At 44.7% G+C, this 20770-nt stretch overlaps 2 protein-coding genes across 9 annotated transcripts; both read right to left on the bottom strand.

The window, feature by feature from the left end:
• Positions 1–989: 989 nt before the first annotated feature.
• gatad2ab (GATA zinc finger domain containing 2Ab) lies at positions 990–13747 on the bottom strand. 8 transcript variants are annotated; one of them, XM_049732233.2, is made up of 11 exons: positions 13548–13744; positions 7306–7596; positions 5163–5286; positions 4949–5080; positions 4635–4694; positions 4450–4566; positions 4165–4368; positions 3826–4075; positions 3352–3749; positions 3117–3267; positions 990–3006 (listed from the first exon to the last, which is right to left on the bottom strand). In XM_049732233.2, the coding sequence occupies exons 2-11, from the start codon at positions 7581–7583 to the stop codon at positions 2873–2875; spliced, it is 1848 nt and encodes a 615-aa protein (XP_049588190.1). In that variant the 5' UTR covers positions 7584–7596; positions 13548–13744; the 3' UTR covers positions 990–2872. The 8 variants fall into 8 exon arrangements, with proteins under 8 accessions (XP_049588190.1, XP_049588189.1, XP_049588188.1 ...); XM_049732232.2 differs by having other exon boundaries at positions 3117–3749; positions 4165–4344; positions 4662–4694; positions 13548–13747; XM_049732231.2 differs by having other exon boundaries at positions 3117–3749; positions 4662–4694; positions 13548–13747.
• Positions 13748–14198: 451 nt separating this feature from the next.
• mau2 (MAU2 sister chromatid cohesion factor) lies at positions 14199–20664 on the bottom strand. Its single transcript, XM_049732234.1, has 18 exons — positions 19775–20664; positions 19366–19449; positions 19146–19241; positions 18860–18954; positions 18541–18568; positions 18263–18418; positions 18029–18175; positions 17849–17939; positions 17667–17770; positions 17511–17588; positions 17348–17413; positions 17155–17238; positions 16767–16816; positions 16535–16612; positions 16348–16459; positions 16050–16140; positions 15839–15966; positions 14199–15537 (listed from the first exon to the last, which is right to left on the bottom strand). Exons 1-18 carry the CDS (start codon positions 20006–20008, stop codon positions 15463–15465), a joined length of 1797 nt encoding a protein of 598 aa, XP_049588191.1. The 5' UTR covers positions 20009–20664; the 3' UTR covers positions 14199–15462.
• Between the last annotated feature and the right edge of the window lie 106 nt (positions 20665–20770).

Consider the following 20770-nt stretch of genomic DNA (forward strand, 5'->3'; position numbering starts at 1 on the left):
CACATTTGTGTGCACTTCTCAGCCACCAAAGCATCCCTTGATGTGAAATGTAGAGCAAGCGTCACAGCGGGAACATTTGCAAACATTCCATCTGAAGATGTGAAAATTTCGTCTTGTTCCAAAACAAAATGTGTTCATATAATTTTCATCAGATGTTGCCTGTGTTATGAAGATGGATGATGATGATACTACATCCAATACACTGTTAGCTTGGGAGTTTATTAGACTTTTTTTCTGTTTATTTAAAACTGATTTAATGTGAATAATGATAACAAAACAAGGCCAAGCAACTCCAGTCCTCGAGGGCCGGTGTCCAGCATGTTTTCTATATCTCTCTGTTGCAACACTTCTGATTTATATGCAGATAATTAGCAAGGTCCGCAGAAGCTGCAGAAAAATGTTGATCATTTGAATCAGTTGTGTTCCAACAAGAAGACATAGAAAACATGCAGGACACCAGCCCTTGTGGACCGGAGTTCCCTACCCATGGTCCCTATTTTTTTTTTTTTTTTTTTTAAGAAAAAAAAAAGGCCTTCTAAACCTTGTATCTATTAAACCATTTTTCAGACATTAGTGTTCAGATATTCAAAAACTCTAAATAACGAGAATAGATATTGGCGGTCAAAGGGGTGCAAAACGCAACATTTGGTAAACTCTGCCATCTAGCGGTGACAAAGAAGTACCGCAATTTGGACCAAGAGTTGCTGTGAACAAAAAAGGTCATTAAAGATCTTGCAGTATTATCAATGAATGTTAGGGACACACAAAATGAATTAAATAATCCATTAAAATTCTATTTTTCAACGTAGACAAAAAATACAATTGCAGGTGTATTGCAAATTTAATTCTCAATTCACATAACGTTTGAAATTACATTAGATATTTCAGATATACTTTACACAATTCTGAGTCTTGTGCGTTGCATTAGTGACGTCATAATGATTTCTTTATAACGACTACATTTATGATTGACAAGAAATCAGCCAATGTAGGGTTAAAATTAGTTTTTATTATTTAATAGAGGGGGGATGAAAAAAAACAAATGTCTCCTTATACATCATTTTCCTTTCAGTGTGGGTTTGGCTACATTTTTCCACCAACAAACGGAATGATGGTGATTTCAATCAGTGAGAGACTCGTTTGCATTCACAAAATGTGGGCTGTTGCTGCACATTTTTTTGCCTTTCAGGAATGTAGAGACAACCTGCGATGTTTCCCTCGTGGATTTTAGGACATGGGAGCTCAAGTCTAAAGTGAAACCAGGAAGCCATTTTGGATAATTCAATTTGTTTCAAATGTGTACTAAATTACCTCAAAAAAAAGATCCATGTAAGAATTTTAATATCACTTTTTGTTTGTGTCACAGGTGAGCTGGAGCTTTAGATTTTTGGCGAGAAGTGGTTGCCATCTAATCACAAGGCACATAAACACAAACATTCACACTTATGGAAAAGCTTCCATAAAATTATTATGCATGTTATTTTGGAATGTCCTCCACACAGGAAGGCCAGAGGTGATATTCAAACCCCGTACCTCCAAACTGTGATGCAGATGTGCTGACCACTTGGCTCCCGTGCTGCCAAAATTCTACAAATAATGATTATTAATGTTTTTGTTTTTTTTTTTTGGGGGGGGGGCTTTTCTGTGTAGAAACTGACTGGTTCAAAGACTTCCTGGAGGGTGTTTGTTTGCATCGCTACATTCTGAAAGCTGTCCAGCGTTTTTTGACAGGGATCAATTCACACGCATGTCTTTTCCTAATAGCGTGACCCTATAAATAAAAGCCAAAGACAATTGTGTCTAGAGAAGAAAACAATGCACCACAACCTAAAAGACTAAAAGCAAATAATAATAATAAATCATGTCACAAAATGACATTCCTGACAACCCCCCTCCAGTTTTAGCATGACATCATGTATTTACTCCAGAGAGGCTTCAAATAAACTCCAAACCTTCTAGCCGAAGGGATTTCATTTGGGCTCCATGAGTTCTTTGGAAGTTTTTTTCCTCAACAACAGTCCTCAAAACATTACAAAAGGCTCCGTTACAATATTCAATTAAACGTTTTTATTATTTTTTTTTTGTCTACGGATTTAAAAGTCGGCAATGTGGAAAGCAGCAGATGTAAAACCACCTTCAACAGTAACGGGAGCCGGTATAATTCCAACCTCGGCGTGAGGTAACTTCCAAAACGTTGGAGGAGCACAATATTAGGAAGAAAAAAAAAAACACAAAATTGAACACAGACAAGAATCCTAATATTCCGCCATACAAAAAAAAAAAAAAAAAATCGGACACACGTTGGCTTTTCTGCCGTACTCCCTGGAGCTTGAAGAGAAGAGGCAGTCTGTGTGCAGTCTTAGTTTTTTTTTTTTCTTATTCTTTTTTGCAAAGCTGAAGTCATTTCTTCGATGATCCTTGAAGATCGAACAATCCCTGTGACGAGATCTGCAGTTCAGAAACCACACCGGGCTAAGGCGTGTCTTCCGTCATGTCTAATAATAATAATCTTAATATCTGCCCCCGGTCTAATCCATAGACGGAGGAATTTGGGAATTCCACGGGTGCTCCCACTCTAAGGTTGACCAAAAAAAAAAAAAGTTTGAATCCAAACCACCTTGGGGGAGAGGGGGTGGGGGGGTGTCCTGGACACAATTCTTCCATTCCAAACTTGGGGAATGGGCCCACGAGGAAATGGAGGAACGTCGCCACCTCAAAACAAAAAACAGAAGGCGGATTGACCTCCCTGCATCATGTTCATAGAAAGAATTAGAATGATTATGTTTATAGATGGGTGGGTGCATAATGGCTATCATAGATGTTACAAGAGGGGAATAAGAATGGAAATGGGAGGACAGGGCGGGGGGAGGCATTATTTCCATGTATTGGCTGCATGGGAGATGGAGCGGGAGGGGATCATGTCCAGCAGGTACTCGCGCTGGCGCTCCACAGACGAGGTGGTCTTGTGGGCGGACAAGCTGGGGTTCACGTAGGCCATGGTCACACCTGCCGGGACATAAAATGGTTACATGATGGTCGACGAAGCTCTGAAGAAGGAGTTAATTTCATCCAAAGTGAGCAAAATTTTGAACTCCTAAGATTCCCGTGTCAGCTACCTGCATTGCTGCTGCTCTTCCTCCAGGCAGTCACGTTGCCCTGGTTACTGTTGCTGCCACCGGCGCTGACCTTCACCCCCTGCTGGAGCGAGCGCGCCGACGCCCCATGCTTACTTGGCCTGCTGCTCAACGCCACCGCTGCGCTCTGCAGCTGCGAGGAATGACGTTGAGGTGAACAAGCAGCGGCAAAACGCGGCGACACGACAAACGCGCTTGTCTGCCAAACGGTGCTTACTTGCTTAATAGCAGAGTGATGTCCCGTCACAGATCTGTGCGGCATGGCGGCTCGGACCTGCTTGTACTGGTGAGACATCAGCACCTCGCTTTTGGACATCGAAGGAGAGGATGAGGTGGTTTTGGAGACGGGCGTGGCGGAGGAGGTGGTGGCCTGCTGGAGGATGCGCTGCTCGATCTCCTGCTCCTGCTGCAGCGCCTTGACGAAGGCCGCCTTCAGCCGGCTGGTGTGCTCGGCCTTCAGAGCCTTCTTCTGATTGGACGACATGCACTGGTTGCACAGGATGCTCCCGGCCTTCTCCTTCCTCCAGCGGGAGGTGAAATCGGTTTTACACTGGGTGCAGGTGTACGGCTCTTTGGAAATGGAGCTGGACATGCCGGCTGTCGGACCTAGATTGCCTGCGGGTGGCGTTGGGCTCATTAATACACATTACTGACACCTCAGACTTAATAACAGAACGAAAAGTCCACCCACCTCTACCGAGCATGTCCAGGAGTTTTTGCACCACTTCCTCTAACCCCAACAAGTAGATGAACTCATTATTGGCGGCGGAGGGCAGAAAATTGAACTCGGGGGCAGGAGGTTTGGGCGGCGGGATCTCCAGTAACGTCTTCTCCAGCTGCTTGCGAAGCGCGAGCTTGGCGGCGGCCTGGCGACTGGCGGGCGAGTCGTTAATACCAGAGTTGGGCGACGCTGAAGAACCTTTCATGCCCGTTGGAGATGCCTGGACGGAATAGCAGAACCCACTTGAGCATCGTCTACTTTACCAATATCTTTGATTGCAATGTTCAACGAGGTGGGCTGTCGTGTCACCTGCGGGATGTTGACCAATATATTGCTGTTGGCCACGTTAGCCACCCGGATGAGGCCCTGCTGAATGATCCTCTGTCCTTGGACCTGGACGTTGGGCACGGATGCCCGCGGAGCCAGCAGCAGCGGAGGCGGGCCCGAGCCGCCGCCGTGCTGCTGCTGCTGCTGACGCAGGCTGGCGATCTGCTGGGGAGTCACGCTTACAGGCTGATCGCACCACACGCAAGAGGCAGAATTGTGAGTGGAATTGGGAGATTTAAGGCGGTCGTGAAGAATCTCCACACTAACCTGGGCTCCTCGGACCAGAGGAGGCATGGCGGTCTGAGAGCCGTGTTTGGACGGGACGTGTTGACCGCCCCGCACCAGAGGCGGAGGGATCACCGTGCCTGAGCTGCGACCCGTTACCTGTTGGACATAAATGAAACGCGTTGAATGGATCGGGCGACTTTGCCGCTCTGCATCACTTGAGGTACCTGAAGGGGGCCTTTGCTGCCTCTTACCAAGGGAGGAGGAGTTGCCACAGATCCAGACACCTTGGGAATGGAAGAAAAGAAAATGTAGTAACAATCCTGAAGGTATTTCAGATTGTCATCACTCTTCATTTCTTCAGGTTTGACATGGATCACTCAATGAAGTGATCAGTGCCTGTCTGCCAAAAGGTTAACATCGACTACTCCACAACACGATCTTCATCCAGACCCAAAATAGCTCGGGAGATAACTCCGTCAGATATTAATCTCCTGACCCAGCATGAACTTGAGCCTCCGCTTTCCCATTTGTCTTTTACCTTCTGAGCCGTGCTTTCCTTCTGAATCTGGCTCTGTCGTAGTTTCTTAAGCAGCACCAACTTGGCTTCTTGGAGTCGGAGCTCTTCTTTGAGCTGTTTGATGATTTGCTCCCGTTCCTCGGGAGAACTCTTCTGCATAAGAGAGGGGAGGAAAAGACCAATTAAAGATGGTACAAAAATAGACGGCAGCAAAGCGGTGCTGCTGTTTTCTCACCATAAGTTTTTCTGTGTCAGTCTTGCTGAAGCAGTGGCCGTTCATCAGGGGACTGGACGGCTCGTTGTCTGACAGCACGATGACGTCGTCTGGTGACGGCGGCTGGCGCTCTCTCTTGATGTCACTGAAGGCATTAAAATAAGCGCTCACTTAACTTACAAATCTGTCATTGATTAGGGAAACGAAGCTCAACTTTGGGGGTCCGCAGTCTCGGCAGCACAGTACCTGTTGTTTTGACCAACTTCCACTAGGAGGCGGTATATAATTACAATTTTGGTCACCCTCCCAATGTGGTGAGAATGTGCTCTGAGGCACACGAGAGGACAAGAACCAGGAGATCAATAATAGAGTAATGGCGGCAGAGGGAGCAAGCGAGAGAATAACAAAGGGCCGTCTCAAACAAACAACACCATGGTTGCACAGAGCTCTCCCTGTCTCCCTTCTCATTTCAATGTCGACAAAAAAGTCAAAGTTGGAAGGAGACCTGGCTGAAGATGATTTGAGTGATGTGGAGGTTTTGGTTCTAAGCGAACTACGCGCCCACGTTGGAAAGACTGATTGGGAACATGTCGAAGCTTGGGCCCGGTTCACCGCAGAGAACCTCGAGGCCTCACCTACTTCGTGGCCTAGTGGGCCACGGAGAGCCTGGGCCTCGGCTCTCCCCTCCCTCCCAGCTGCCGACGCCAAAGTCACAAGTTGAGCCGAACGGAGGTCCGCCGGAGACACGGCAGAGGGTGACAGTGATGGGGGGAGGGGAATAAATGGCCAGGAGCCAACCTATTGTGTACACTCTCTCACTCAGTCACTCAACCAGTCGCTACTTGGCGCACCCCTCCCCCCAACGCGACTTGTTCATCTTTTATACTCCCGACTCGCTCACTTCGCACTTTGGTGCATACTTCTGTCTTCACATGTGCGTGGCTACTAAACCGCCACCGCCGTCTACCAAACAGACCTCAGCGGCAGGACGGCGTCACAGGAAGCTGTACCGAAACTAAACATACACAACACAGCAAAAGCCCCTTGAAATCGTTCAACAGTTCTAAAAAGATGGCCAGCTCGCTCAAGTAGTTTTTTAGCGTCTTGCTGACACTTTGCCCTTCTGCAGCCCTGAGGAGGAAGCCCTGTGCATTCCAGAAACATTTAAATTGTCAAAGACGGGACAAAACAAGGCTCATCGCTGCCACTCAGGCAGGAAGCGCTCCCGACATCAGGTTTGGAGGTTTGGTTATGTAAGGTTCTTGCATGCTTCGGCACACCATAAGCACGGCTCAATCAGTAACAGTTATTTGCAGCCACGACGTGAGCTTTGCATGGGGCTTTAAAGTCGGCAAGGCAACTTAGGAGCTGACGAAACGAGATGAGGTTGCAACTCAAAAGCAGCAAGCGACCTGCAGGCTCCTCGTGGAAAAAGTCCAACATTTCTCAAACGACCTATGCATTGGTGACTAATGAGACGTACGGCGAGGTTCAAAGGTGACCGAGTGAGCTGAGTCAGCTCTCAGTTTTCCACTTCAACTGCCATGGCGTCGCCGCACGCATTTATCTTTCATCACATGACATCAGGCATTCGTCGGCCTGGTCATGTGACACACCCCGCCATTCCTCCGGGCCCCTCCCTCGCCCAACTGCTCCTTCCAATGTGGAAACCATGGCAACGGCCAGTTGGAACCAGTTTGTGACACGTAGTCTTCATTTTGTGTGAGGAGCGAGGCAAAGCTCAGGTGCTGCCGTGGGAGAAAATGGAGCCTGGGTGCCCCCACTGTCACATCAACTCCCCCCCACCCACCCCAACCCATAATGAGCGGCAGCCGCCCAGCCACTTCCTGTTTGGCGCTGGCTTGAGTTCGAGAGGAACCTGAAACTCCAGTGGACAGCCCTGCGCAACCACAAGGCATTGAGCTTGAACGCAAAGACACTAAAAATAACTTTATAAGCAAACTCCTCCCCCCTCGCGAGAAAGACGGATCAATGTGCCACATCGCAAGTGCCATCAGGAAACGCTGATTATGGAAAATGGAGGACGAAAGGAGTTACGTGCAGACAACAATTATTGTACATGAGGAAATGTTTTCTTATCAGCGTCTTAAAGTGAAAGTAAAAGTGTGTCAGCAAACAAGATGGAGGAAAACGCCGTCCTCACCTTTTGGATGTGCTCATATCAACAGGCTCGTCCCCCGTCTGCACTTCCACCTTGATGGTGGCCTTCACCTCCCCGCCTTTTAAGATGCTGGCCGGCAACTTGGTTGACGGCTCGCTCTTCAATGTGTCGCCCTCCGCTTCGGCCCTATCCAGGTCCGAGGGGCTTCCCTCATCGTCCCCTTTCTCCATCTTGGTCCGTTTGGAGTCCACGTCTCCCGTGCTGTCCTTCTCCATGGCCCTCTTCTGGCTGCGCGTTTGCCGCACCGCCTCCTCTGACATGGCTGCTCTCAACCTGGAGAAATGATAAAGGGAAAACCATGGCCTTTACAAACAAACAAAACGCTGAGCCAGGACCCGTAACGAGTGTGAGCGTAGAGACGGCATGTTAATCATAAATTCATGCTAACGTAGGTCCTCCTCCTTATTTGACTTCGAAATAGCAACCGCCTCAGTCCCTCACCGAGCGTAAAGCAAGACATCAAAGCGTATCATAGCACTTTGCGGATTCAATGCAAATAATATGACCCCCCCAAGAGCTGGAAGCGTTACAGGATGGCAATCTGATTGGACGCTCAATATGTACTCTGTTTCATTGATTCTATGACATCACTGCCACATCAATGCTTTTATTTTTTTTTAATCCATGATCTCACTTTTTTGAGATCATTGTGAGTTTGAAAGCTGTCTAATAAACTGTATGTGGTGTTCTTTTACTGAATTGTGTGTGTATCATGGGACAGTGATAATGGAGAGAGTGGATCTTGTTTCTATTGATAATTTTTCTTTCACGGGCATTGACAGTGTTCCATTTAGCTGAAACCTGGCCGTCTTAAAAAGGGTCCAGCCTGGATCTTGTCCTAGTGCCAGTGCCCCAGATGCTGACCCAAATCTCTTTCAGGACAGTAAGATGATGAAAGCCACTTCTCACATAACCTATTACGCAGCAGAAAGAGTGCAACATTCAAATTTAATCCCAACTAGGGCAGCTGCTGGCCACGATGCTTTCTCAGCTCTCGCCGCCATCTATTAAAAAAAAAAAAAAAAAAGTAAACGTGGTAGAACAACAAGTGTGACATCATCGCATTACATTAATTTAGAAACAGTGAGGTGTCTCGATAAGAACTGGTCCAAACGAGTTGCTCATTGTGGAGATTTACAAGTTCCCATAAAAGACCTACTCAGACAGTAATTACGTTGGCAGGTTTTGGAATGTTCAAATGACGCTCTGTCAACCAGAATGATAAGTAGGCGCGTCAGCGTATCAATGGCGCACTCAAGCAAAACACGAAATCAAGTTCTCTCGACGATCAACTCCTCAAAGTAACATGAAACGACTTCTTTCTCCAATTCCAAATGTACAGCGAATGACTCAAAGAGCGCCAAGCCCCAAACGATGCTTGTAACTATGAACAGCTGAGATGCAGGTCAGCACAAACATGCCAGAAGAAGAAGGGGATGCCATCCTGAGCTCATCAGTGCCCGTTGCTAGGCAACAAATCCGGTAAACAAAATTGTTGGACATGCATGTGGCGCACATACAGTACACACTTGAGGGTAACTGTGTATGACTGGGTGTGATTGTTGCATCAGTGAGTTGCTTACTCCCGGGAGTTTTCCACGTCTCGTCTCTTGGTTTCTGTATGAGCTCTAGAGGCTTGTGGTGTGTTGCGAGTTGTGAGCGCCTCCAGCTCATAGAATTGATTCCAACTTATTCACAGAGGACTGCAATGTCAAATATGGCTACATATATCTTTGAATAGCTTCAAAATCTGTATGTTTACGTTGTTTTGAATGCTTCTGAGGTTGAATGCGCCCCCTCCCATGAAAGCAAATGGAAATCTCCTGACCTGGTTTGACACCACGTAGTCTTTCTACTTTTGTGTCCGGCTCTACAAGAGAAGATCAATGGCAGGGGCTTCATCCAACCCCCCCCATCAGGTAGCGTACGAGCCTCTTATCTCCAGCTCCATAATGATTTCCCCGCTGGGACCCGACCGGGCCCAGTCAGCCGACACATTAACAGACATTTTAAGAAGCCGAGGCTTTCCGCTCGTCTCTTTATGCTTCTATTAGAGACATGTGGGTCAATAATAGCTTCCTTTGGAGTTAGTCGTGTATTTTTGGGGGGGGGCAGGGGCGGGGTGGGTCATTTTAAAAACGTATGCATCTTTTCTCGGACAAACGGTTTTGCTTTGAGTCGGGATTTTGGCTTGCTGAGCATGCACAACAAAGTAATATTGCAAACCGGTTATTTCCAAGTCATGTGTCTCAAAGGGATTCACAAGCCCAAAGTTCACAAAAATATTTATATAATTAAAAAAAAAAAATTTAAATCACAGATGGAGGAATCCCCCTTCCAGTATGACCAGCACAACCTGCAATAGATGCCAAGTGGGTGACATCAGTGGCAAGATATGATGCCATACTGTACATGCAATGAAACAATTACGCTCTCTATTTTACCTCAACTGCTTTTAAGAAACAATTAATTCCATATAAATGGACAGAATTCATTGTTATCATTGTCATCGATTATATATGATCATGACAAAATGAGATGTACAAAATAATGTTAGAAGGTAACCTGCAGGCTTGGGGTGGGGGTAGGGGGTGGGGGGGACACATCTGAAGGAGTGCCATGTTGGGGAGGAAAGGGGTGGTGGGGGTCGCGCACATGTGGCGAGTGGAGACGTGATCTAACTGTGCCAAAGTGAAAAACACGCTTCCTTGTCCTCTGTCACACCGCCCACACAAAAAAAACAGAGAAGGTAAGTATGTGTGTGTGCGCGTGCGTGTGCTCGTACATGATTACGTGGGTGCGTGTCCCTCCCTACTGGTTCCGTCCCGAACGGAAAGGGTTAAGCCCCTGCCATTTTAACGCCACTGACGGATCAGACCATTAGGGTGTTACCTAACAAAATGGAAGCCTTTAACCCTGAATTTGCCGGACTGACAGTGTGTGCTCTTGTGCGTGTGTGTGTGAGCAAGTAAGCGCCGGAGGCCAACTGAAGTCACAGTATGTCAGCACGTGTCCGCCTCGATTCAACGGCAAAACATTTATGATCACACACGAATGGAAGTGTTTATAATCACTCAATCAAATGATCATCCCAGTCAAATGACAAACATTCTTCCGAGCTTCTTTATTTTCGGGGGGACCACACAAGCCTCGGCGCCACTTCGAGTAATTGATTCACACTATTAACAGAGCCCATCTTATTGACCAAAAACATTTACTCGCCATAATTAAAAGGAACTGCCGGCCGCAGCAGTAATCTGAAATTACAGTCAAATCGGTTTCCCTATAATCCTCTAAACCAGAAGCCCAAAACCGCTAACACAACCAAGGGTCGGGACGCATGCAAACTGCTATCAGATTACATTTTTCAAAAATGGATGCAAGCAGGAAGTGACCGGAGAACACCAGGGGGCAAAAAGAAAAGCTAAAATGACTCCAACGTGCCGAACATTTTTTTACTCTCCGTAAGAAACACGATTTCGGTCGATCACGCCCAAGCGACAAGTGGTGCTGTATAATCCAGAGTGAAAAAAAACATTAAACAGTAAACCATGACAGCAGTTCACCAAATGACTAATGCAACTTTTGAATTTACGAGCCAGATACAAAGTGATTAAAAACATTACATTGGTGTCTATTAGAAATATAATTAAGTGGCAGTATTGCTCCTTCAAGGAAACATCTAGACGTGCAGACGAGACACCGTTTCAGCCAATACTGGTCATGCGGGTTCCGCTTGGGAAAAAATAGGAGAATGGTCGAGGAAACCCGGGCCCAAACCCAATCCTTGTCTGTTACAAACGGCGCCTGGTATAAACTCCACACGTACTCGAGTCTGTAATGGTGAACAGATTAAATAAGAAATGGGTCAGTCAACCAAACGCTGAAGAGTTGCCCTGAGGCGCGTGGGCAAAGCAATACAGTACACTGGTCACAGTCATGTGACGCAACATGGCTATAAAATGGCCGCTTTGCCAAAGACATAAAAAAAAAAAGAGTCAATAGGAAAGTGTCAACGTGCCAGTACTTATGCGTGCTGCCAATGGTTTTTGGGCGCCACTCTAGTTTCACCAACACTTCCTGTTAACCTTTTTCGCAATGACGGAGCATTCGACCACTTTGTTCAACCGCATTCCACAATGGAAGAAACGAGATGAGAAATGTTTCATCACAGGATGGATCAACAAAACGGTACGACTGCCATATACAAAGCTATCTCTCCAGGTATCATTGTCATCTTAGCAGGTGCTGGAAATAAAAAAACAGTTTCAGATAAAAAAAAAAAAAAGTAGCTCTTGAGTCATGCATGTCTGCTCACATCATTCTCAGTGAGTCTTTTCTATAATAAGACCCCCCCGCCCCTCGCACACCCCGTGCAAATCCATAGTCCATCATAAAATGCAAAGCGACGTGCCCCAATCGCCAGGCCGAGGGAGGCAATTTGCTCTCGTGTGAAAGGCTCCTTGTTCGGAACTGGGACCTCCAAAATCCAACGACTCCAAATATTCCAAAACAACACACACATTATTAGGTGCCATACTTGTCAGTAGACATACATCTCACCAGACCTCATTTTCATCCAGCATTAAAGGATTAACTCAGCGTGTGCGTTTTCGACGTGAGAAGAGAAGAATTTGCACGGGCAGTTAGCGTGACATAAGAGGAGTCATTTAAAGCCAACAGACAAGTATTATATTTAGCATATCTGCACATGTGGGTAGTTTCACGCTTTACTTACACTTTTCCATTGCAATGTTTTTTTAGCAAAGCAGTTGGGCGGGCAAGTGTTTGGTATATCTGCCTCCCAGTTTTGAGATTCTGTGTTTGAACCTCAGTTCAGGCGTTCTTCTGTGGAGTTTGCATGTTCACACTGTGACTCCCATGGGTTTTCTCCAACATGCTAAAAACATGTTTGTTATGCTCACTGAGGACTCCAAATTGTCCACAGGGAATGAACGTTAGTATTGCAGAGTCAATGATGGCTGACTATCACAGAATAAGGTACTCATTAGGCGCCTTCAAAATGCACATATATGCCAAAGTAAATTTGCGTAAATTTGATATTAGGATATATTTCGCTTTGTGAAATGCACATTTTGTTTTGGCTTGAAGCCAGTGCGTAAAAGCCTATTTCAATATAAATATGATTAGCATTTAAAACAATGGTGTAACGCACCGAGAACAAAGTGTGGTGAGCACAATGATTTGATTACGTGGGCAGTTAATCCGTCGTGGACCAAAAAGAAGAAGAGACAACACATACACCCCGGCGGAGGCACAAGCGTCCACCATTACGCCTCCATAAAAGGCTTTTCACGGTTGAGCTAATATGACAAAGTTTTAGGCTCAATAGCTTTACGGGAGCGTAATAATAGCACCTCGGCGAGCAGAGTGCAAACACACGCACGCACACACAAAAACAAGTCTTTCCCCCACGACGATGAGGGGAAAGGGGGCTGGTGTTGAAATAAACTTTGATGTTGGCAACTTTATAAAAGCGAAGAAAAAAGAGAAGAAGAAGCCATCTCGTGGCTTAGTAACAACAACCTGCCCATCTGTCCGGCTTGTAACGCCGTGGCTAACTAAAAGGCGAGCTAACGACCACTGGTCATTAACAGCATCCTTTTGATAATAGTAAAAAAAAAAACAACACGCTCTCCCCAAGCGGCGAGTTCTCCCTGGGTGTACTAGTGAAACTACCATGAATAAAGACGTGTGATATTTGGCTGGGGGTACGTGTCCGAATAGCGATACACACGACAGACAATGAAGAGCGACCTGATCCCACGGAGCTAACAAGCTATGTTAGCCTGCTAATGAGCTGATGCTAACTCTCTGGACACTTGCCTGCCCAGACACACTGTCGCTAATTTGATTCTTCACACGGACCAGTCTGGCGTTAATTAAACACGGAAATTTGTGCATTTCGCCTACTTTGACGGTATCCCAGCCCACGCGTGGGTTAAACACACGTCATAACTTACTATTGAAGCATCCTATATGAAGTTTCGCCGGTGAAGTTGGTGTTAATATTCCGAGAGTTTGGAGACTACGCACACCGCGGCTGCGTTGAGGTGTGAGTGCACAAACAGTTACCTTGCGCGATGCTGCTAGGCTAGCTGCGAGCTAGCATCGCCGGAGAAAGTTCCCCCGTGTCGCCGCGATGTGATTGTCAATACAAAACGTGGTGGAAGTTGTTACGGAGGAGCAATGCTTGGACTTACGCAGTCCAGCGGGTGCCCAGTCGAGTTCCCCCGTGGTTCCCAGGGGTGTTGATACTTGTATTTTGCTGGCTTCTGCGTTTAAAAAAAAAATAAAGAAAAAAAAAAGAAAATCCAGGGGAACCCCTCTCCTCCGTCCGCTGCCACTCCGGTTGCTAATGTGTGCCACCACCACAGGCGACGTCATGCCGCGTTCATAGACACCTCGGAAATGTTGCCTTTCCGACTTCTCTGCTGTTGGGGGGAAAAAAAACATACTGCAGAGTTGCACTGACCTCGTGTGTAAATAAAAATAAAGCATGCAAATAAATAGAAGGGTCGCTGATATAATTTCAATAACTGTAAAGATATTTGGAAAAAGTCGTATTTTCTAAAATATTTGACAAAATATTTTGGCAAACACAAATATTTGCTGTTGTGTCAACGCAAAATGATTGCCTGGTAAGGGGTCGTCAGTGCGACCTCCACTGGACATAATTAGCAACTACAGTTTAAAGTATGCACACGTCATGAGCCGCAATATATAAATATAAAGAGAAACATTTACTACTCTTGACAATATGTCCAACATTGCAAGAGTAAACATCCCTCTGTAATATTTGCATATGAACTGTTTTTATGTAGATATAAATAAATACATTTGCAATGACAATGTTTATTTCATGTTTTTTATTGGAAAATTATTGAAAACATCATGAGCATCAAAAACATATTCATTGATAGAGTATAACTAGTACTCAAGCTTAAACTGTGTCATAAACTGAGTGTCATAAATACCAAGCGTTGAAATCTCTACATCGTTAGGGCTAAAAATACATGACACTTTACTAAACTGACTTTATAAAATGTCGCTGTACAATAAAAGGTTGGATGAGCGGTGAATTCATAAGCACAGTCTGCAAAGAATACAATTGAGAAGAACGAATAGGGACCAATTGAGCGTAACAAAAATTTATGTAAAAAAACTGAGAATAATGGTTAACTAAAAAAACATAACTTGATTTGTAAAAATTAATATATTATGGAAGGTGTGGCGAAAACAAACTGACATAAACCACTGCAGGATGTCAGATCCATACATGAACACTGAAATTTCTTAGAAACGCACCCTAACTCTAATTTAGCAAAAAAAATGCAACATTCCAACTGATTATTTTGTGTGAAAATATATTACAAGAGGTCTTTTTACTTCTCTATTATGGATTTTGTGCAAAAAATATCTACCAAGTATATCTTAGTCGAAAACCCAGGTCAGAAACTAATGTACAAGGAATTCAACATCAGTAACTTCCATGCAAATGGAAACAAAGGCATCCATACAACAACAAAACAATGAAAGCATGATGTCAAATATTTAACAGATACAAAAATATGAATAAATTAATTTTTTTCTACATCTTTACTACCCTCCTACCCATCACCCCGTCTTCCTTGCTAATAAAATGGAAAGCTGGCAAATGTAGGGGTGGGGGTGGGGGGGGCTTTCTGGTTGACGTGAAGCTCTTAAGTAGGGGGTGGAGAACTTTTATGTCTTGTTATATAAAATCTTTTGAACAAACGTTAGTGATGGTATATTAAGAGCACATGTGGGTGAAATGTTTGGGAGCTTCTTATGATGATTCTGCTATTAGTTTTTACAATTGCAAGGTGAGAGAAGACAAGTGGCCCACCCCAACTTGAAATCCAATCCAAATTCCACGCCCTGACCCAACCAGATGACGACAGTAGTGGTAATTGATTTACAGTAAATTAAAACTGTGATAGTAGTGAACTGGGAAATTAAAAATTCACTTCGATCTTGACGAACAACGATCTGGTTACCGACTTTCTTAGACTATGTTGTGATAATGTACCAGCTGCACGCACACAGTGAGTCATACACACACACACACAAACACACACATACACACAGTCTTCCTCATAGCAGGCTTGCAAGACTGGTAGTGGGACCGTTCTGGGCTTGTATCTGGACAGGAGGAGGGCCGTCAGTCCACTATAAAGCAAAAAAAAAGTTCATGGGTAAATTTTTTTAAAGCATCCATGTATCTGCTAGAACAGCTTGGAAGTCAATTTGTTTTTATTCCCATAGGGAATCCTACCATACCAAAAAAATCATGTAAAGTATTTAGCATTCCTATCATAACAATAAGTATTAAGAGAAGTTAAGCACTGTATAATCAAACTAAAATAAAATGCTACTCGCTTTTTTTAAGACAATCGTTGAAAACAAAATTGTTTGATTTTGACTTTCTAATAAAAGAGCATTGGGGAGAGATGGAAAGTCCTTCACGTACGCTGATAAGGTTGTGCTCGGGGAGGCTGCAGGCGGCGATGTGGTCCTGCAGCAGCTGCTGGGAGAAGTTCTGGTGCATCTGAGCTGCTTCGTGGGCATCCATGGTGTTCCCAAGTGCCTTGTTCAAATCTGTAAGAGAAAGATGTGGTCAAAAAATGATTACATCATGCAAAGAAAAAAAAAAAAAAAACTGAAATGAACACAAGTAGTACCTTTCAACAACGCCGAGGACCAAAGCTGCACGGACATGTCAGGAATCTTGCTGGCCAGCTGCATGGCCGGTACCACCATGTTGTTGCTTTCCTGCATGGAACAAAGCAGAATGGAAAAACAATCAGCCACAGTTGAACTTTTCAATCGTCTCAATTAATTTCATTAATAGATTGAAATGAACTTCGCAATAGATGAGGAGAAAGAAAGGTGAATGAAACTCTCATGTGTCACCTGCCCAACTAGACATTGCTAGTAACCTTGACAACCCAACAGACGCATTCAACAATTCTGTCTTACTCTGTGGTTGCCCAGCACATAGAAGATGTGGCCCAGCAGAACCAGCGAGCAAGCAGTCAGTCTGTTCAAGTCCTCGGCGTTAGACATCTTCAAGGTTTCTCTCAAGAAGCGTCTGAAAGAAGAAGAACATGAACGCGTCAAGGGCTTGACTTTGTGGAGGAAAAAATAAATAAATAAGTCCTCCTACTTGGCTTCATTGTAGCGGCCTTGGAAGAAGGACAGCAGTCCCCGGATGTAGAAAGCAGCGGCGCGGAGGCAGTGTGAGCTAACCATAGACCAAGATATTATTACCACTACTTGTACTTTACAAAATAAGTCTCTTTAGCTGCTGGATATTACACACACATTTTGTTTCAAAGCCTGATCAAGATGTCTTAAATAGAATATCAAAACCTTAAACAAATTCAACGTCATCTTACCTTACTGGGAAGTTGTGGTCTGGATTTATCCTCTCCAGGAGGCTGTACAACTGGAGGAGAAAGTGGTCATGCATTATATAATTACCATATCAACGTAATTATATTGCAAGGTTTCCTCTATTTGCCAAGATAACCTGAAATTTGGATTGTCATAAATCATTTATAGCGCTCTCTGGTGGGCGAATTGTGCTACTGACGAACATGGGCCTAGTCATTCAACAGAATTGAAGCGCAGAATTTAAATGTGCAAAGTTCACTTCAGAAGATTCATCCATTAATTGTCTGCTGGAGCTTATCTTAGCCAATTTTGGATGAAAAGTACAGACGAACTTCGACTTCTAAGGCAATTGAATATTTTTCTTTTCCACACTGCATTTCACTGTCATACCTCTTGGTGTCTGTTGCCTTCCCGAATATAAACGCTGGCCAAATTGGTGACGATATAAGTCCACAGCTCCTGGTGTGAGGTGAGCTGCAACACAGGAGTGCCACATTTCACTCAGCGGGAGTGACACTCCACCCGGCAGCCAAGAAATGATCCAAACGCATAAAGCAAAAAAAAAAACAAGGACTGTGCCTACCTGCAAGGCCGTGGTAAACTGTGCCTCTGCATTATCCATGCAGTTCACCGAGATACAGTAGAGGCCCTGACAGAAGCAGAAAAATCAATTGAGTCATTTTTTATTTTATTTTTTTTAAGAAGTAAAATCTACACCATTTGAAAAATGGCTTGAAAATACTCACTAATAAAGTGTGGAGCTGGGCAGCGTGGTTGGTGAATAATCTAGGAGACTGTTGGCAAAGCTGACACACTTGCGAGATCTGGAAGGAGAAAAACCGCGTCGGAGTGTTCATTTGGCAAAAATGAAGCGGAATATGCAGGGCAGAGGTCGCTCATACCTCCTGTAGCGCAGTGGCCTTGTGGCCTGTGACGAGCCTGCACATGATGATATGCTCCAGTAGAATGACTTGAAAGGTAGAAAGGATGGGGCTGCAGTCTAACACTATCAAGAGAAATAAAGAATGTCGTGAGGCGTTGGTTCCACTACCATTGTTTGTCCAAAGCGCAAGAACTCGCTCACTTTTTAATTTCTCTAGTTGCATTAGCGCTTTGTCCGTGTACTTCTGTGCTTTCTCCAGGTAACCCGCCTGCATGGAGTGCATCACCGTCACCTGTCGACGGCGCACAAAATGATTTCAAATGGCTGTGCTGCATAACTGTTTGTGCTCAACCATCAACATAACTCCAATGCAATGCTCACCAGGTAAACAAGGACACACATGTGCTCCTTTGGGAGCCAATGAAAGAGGTCGGCGGGGTTGCTGGGAAGAATCTCGTCGTCGTGGAGCGTCGAGATGGTCTGGATGCACTGCTGCAGCTGCTTCAGACACGGCTTCACACTCTTCACCTGAAGCAACGTGGACATGATTCAATCGCAAATAACGATGTAGTCCGAAAGCTGTATCGAAGATAATAAGCTTGATGCTGACGGTACCTGTCCAGCGTCCAGGTAGTGCGTGACTTGCAGAACCAGGAAGAAGACCCTGAGGGACTCCTTCTGGATAGGGTTTCCCTGCCAGTTCTCTACGATGGTTCCACACAAGGTGAGCAAGGGATGAACCTCACCCAGCTTCCTCTCCATTAGCAGCAACTGTTGGGCATAATAAGAAAAAATCATTTACGTGACTTCATTAGTCAACAAAAACTTTTCATCATCTTCAACGAGGCCCTCATACTCTTGTAGGAAAGTTCAGAACTGAAAGTTGAACTTACCATGCCTTTACTGAGGAGAAACAACGCCCTTGAAGGGACAAAAGCAAAAGCATCGGGTCAGCATTCCTCACAATCAGTCAAGTCAGTCAATATTTACGTCGCCATAATTAAATGTGGCAGTGCCAATACACATTTCAGAAAAATCAATATGAGCTCAAGAAAGATAAAAGGCTTATATATCGAAAAGGTGAAGACTTTCACACTGCAAGCATTTGTTAGATTAAAAAGATTTCTGCCCACGTGTGAACTGTTTCAATGCCTTAAAAACTAAATAAGAAAATAAATTCGAAGAACTTGGAAAATGTGAGCTGAGACGTACCTGGTGTATTCCGATCCCACCACGCGGGCATACTCGGCTCCAACGCCCAGCAGGTCGCACGCTGACACCAAATCCTTCTCCAGTGTATGAAGTTGCTGTGGAATGAGAAAATTCCTGTTGTGATAGCTTGCAATTTTAAACTTCGCTGATCGGTATAAACTAAGACACTGAATTGTAAGAGAGGAGATCCACTCGGCAAATGTGAATGCAAAGCTAACTCTTAAGGTGTGCGCTATTTTGACCACAACAGCTTCATAAACTTCTTTCAGAATATTATGACACGTACCGCCAGCTGGAACAACAGCCTGCAGTGCCAATATGGTGTTTGTTGAGAAATCTGGATGGCCTTGCGCAGAAGAGGTTTTGCAGAGTCCACCAAATTCTGAAAATACACCACCAGTTACAACAGATATGAATAAATCCAAAGGTTATGAGTAACTAAGAGCCTGTGTGCAAAAACATGTATACTGCTAAATCCCCAAGTACCCGAACGTCCCCAATATTACCTGTTGGCAGAAGAGTTCTGATAAGATGCTTGCAGCCTCAAACTTGACATCTTCGAACTGAGGAACTTGCTGGGAAATGTACCACTGCAAAGGAAGGTATATAAACGTTATTAAGAGTCCAAAGTCACATTGTTGTTCTCTGTAATATTAGCCCATTTAGAAAACCATTCAGCAGCTAATTTTGTACAGCATTGAAAAGAATGAAAGCGCCCGATGAGGACGAACGTGTCATTTATGTAGTGAAGCAAATGAAACACTCGTTAAAATAGCGATATGCGACGAATTGACAAATGTAAACTAAGCGTTTAGGGAAGTCTTGGGTGTTTTCGTTGTTTCCTAAAGTATGGCCTACACCCGCCCGCTCCAGCGCTGCATCCGCGCTCTTTCCTAGCTCGTTAAGCCCGCTCACCGCTTTCTCCAGGTGGCTACGCGCCAGATCGCTGTTCTTGGTGTGGTGGTAGAGGACCGAGCCCAGCTGAAGATGCGTGCGGGCCTCTATCCTCTGTGGCGGCTTGAACTGGAACACAGCCTGGAGACAATGCACGCAAAGGCGGATTTTGGGCGGACTGGAGGTTCGGAAATGCTCCGCGAAGCCGAGGAGGGCGAGGTACCAGCGCTCCGGGGCTTCTACGTTTGACGCCATTTTCCCTGACAACAACAAGTTTTTCAGCGCTCACAGGCCAGGCTGCAGGGTTGCCAGATTCTGACTTTAAAAGCCCTCTGTCCCAGCCAATTTGTCAGCCTTTAGTTTAACATTTGTGTGTGATTTATGTTATTGTTGCCAAAATGTAGTCATTAAAGTTTAGTTGTCTCATGAATTCACTATATAAACTGCAAACTCTCTTACTTAAGTGTTGTTGATGCTCAAAAATGATGTCTCTATATCACAAAGCCTGGCATTTGAACAAGGGTGTGTAGACTTTTGACAGGAATTTCACATTATATTTTTATTATATTTTATTATAGGCACCACTGTGGGTCTACTGATTATCACATTTGGTTCAGTTATAAGATTCTGGGTTCGAATGTCTGCCCTATCTGTGTGTGGGAGTTGTCTCTATGTTTACAACACACACGCTCCACAGGAAGAGTTAAAACAGAATTTCAGTCAGAATTCCTTTGCCACTTTCTTGGTAAATGAATAAATAAAACTAGAAAAAAAAACAATATTGAAACGTGATTACATTAATTACATGTATGGTGCAGAATCTTACATTTTCGTTTGGGCCTGTTAAAATATCTGGTGACAAGTTTTCCCTTGCAAAACGCTGAACATTTAAAGGACGAACGAAGGGAGAACCTGGCAACCCAAGATCACGAAAAGCGTCGCGAGATTTCCCCCACGACCCACTTTGATTGTGGGTGTTGTAGTCCAAAACAGTGGGCAGTTTCGTCCCACTTTCTT

This window comes from Syngnathus scovelli, chromosome 10 (assembly GCF_024217435.2).
Source record: "Syngnathus scovelli strain Florida chromosome 10, RoL_Ssco_1.2, whole genome shotgun sequence".
Classification (NCBI taxonomy): domain Eukaryota; kingdom Metazoa; phylum Chordata; class Actinopteri; order Syngnathiformes; family Syngnathidae; genus Syngnathus; species Syngnathus scovelli.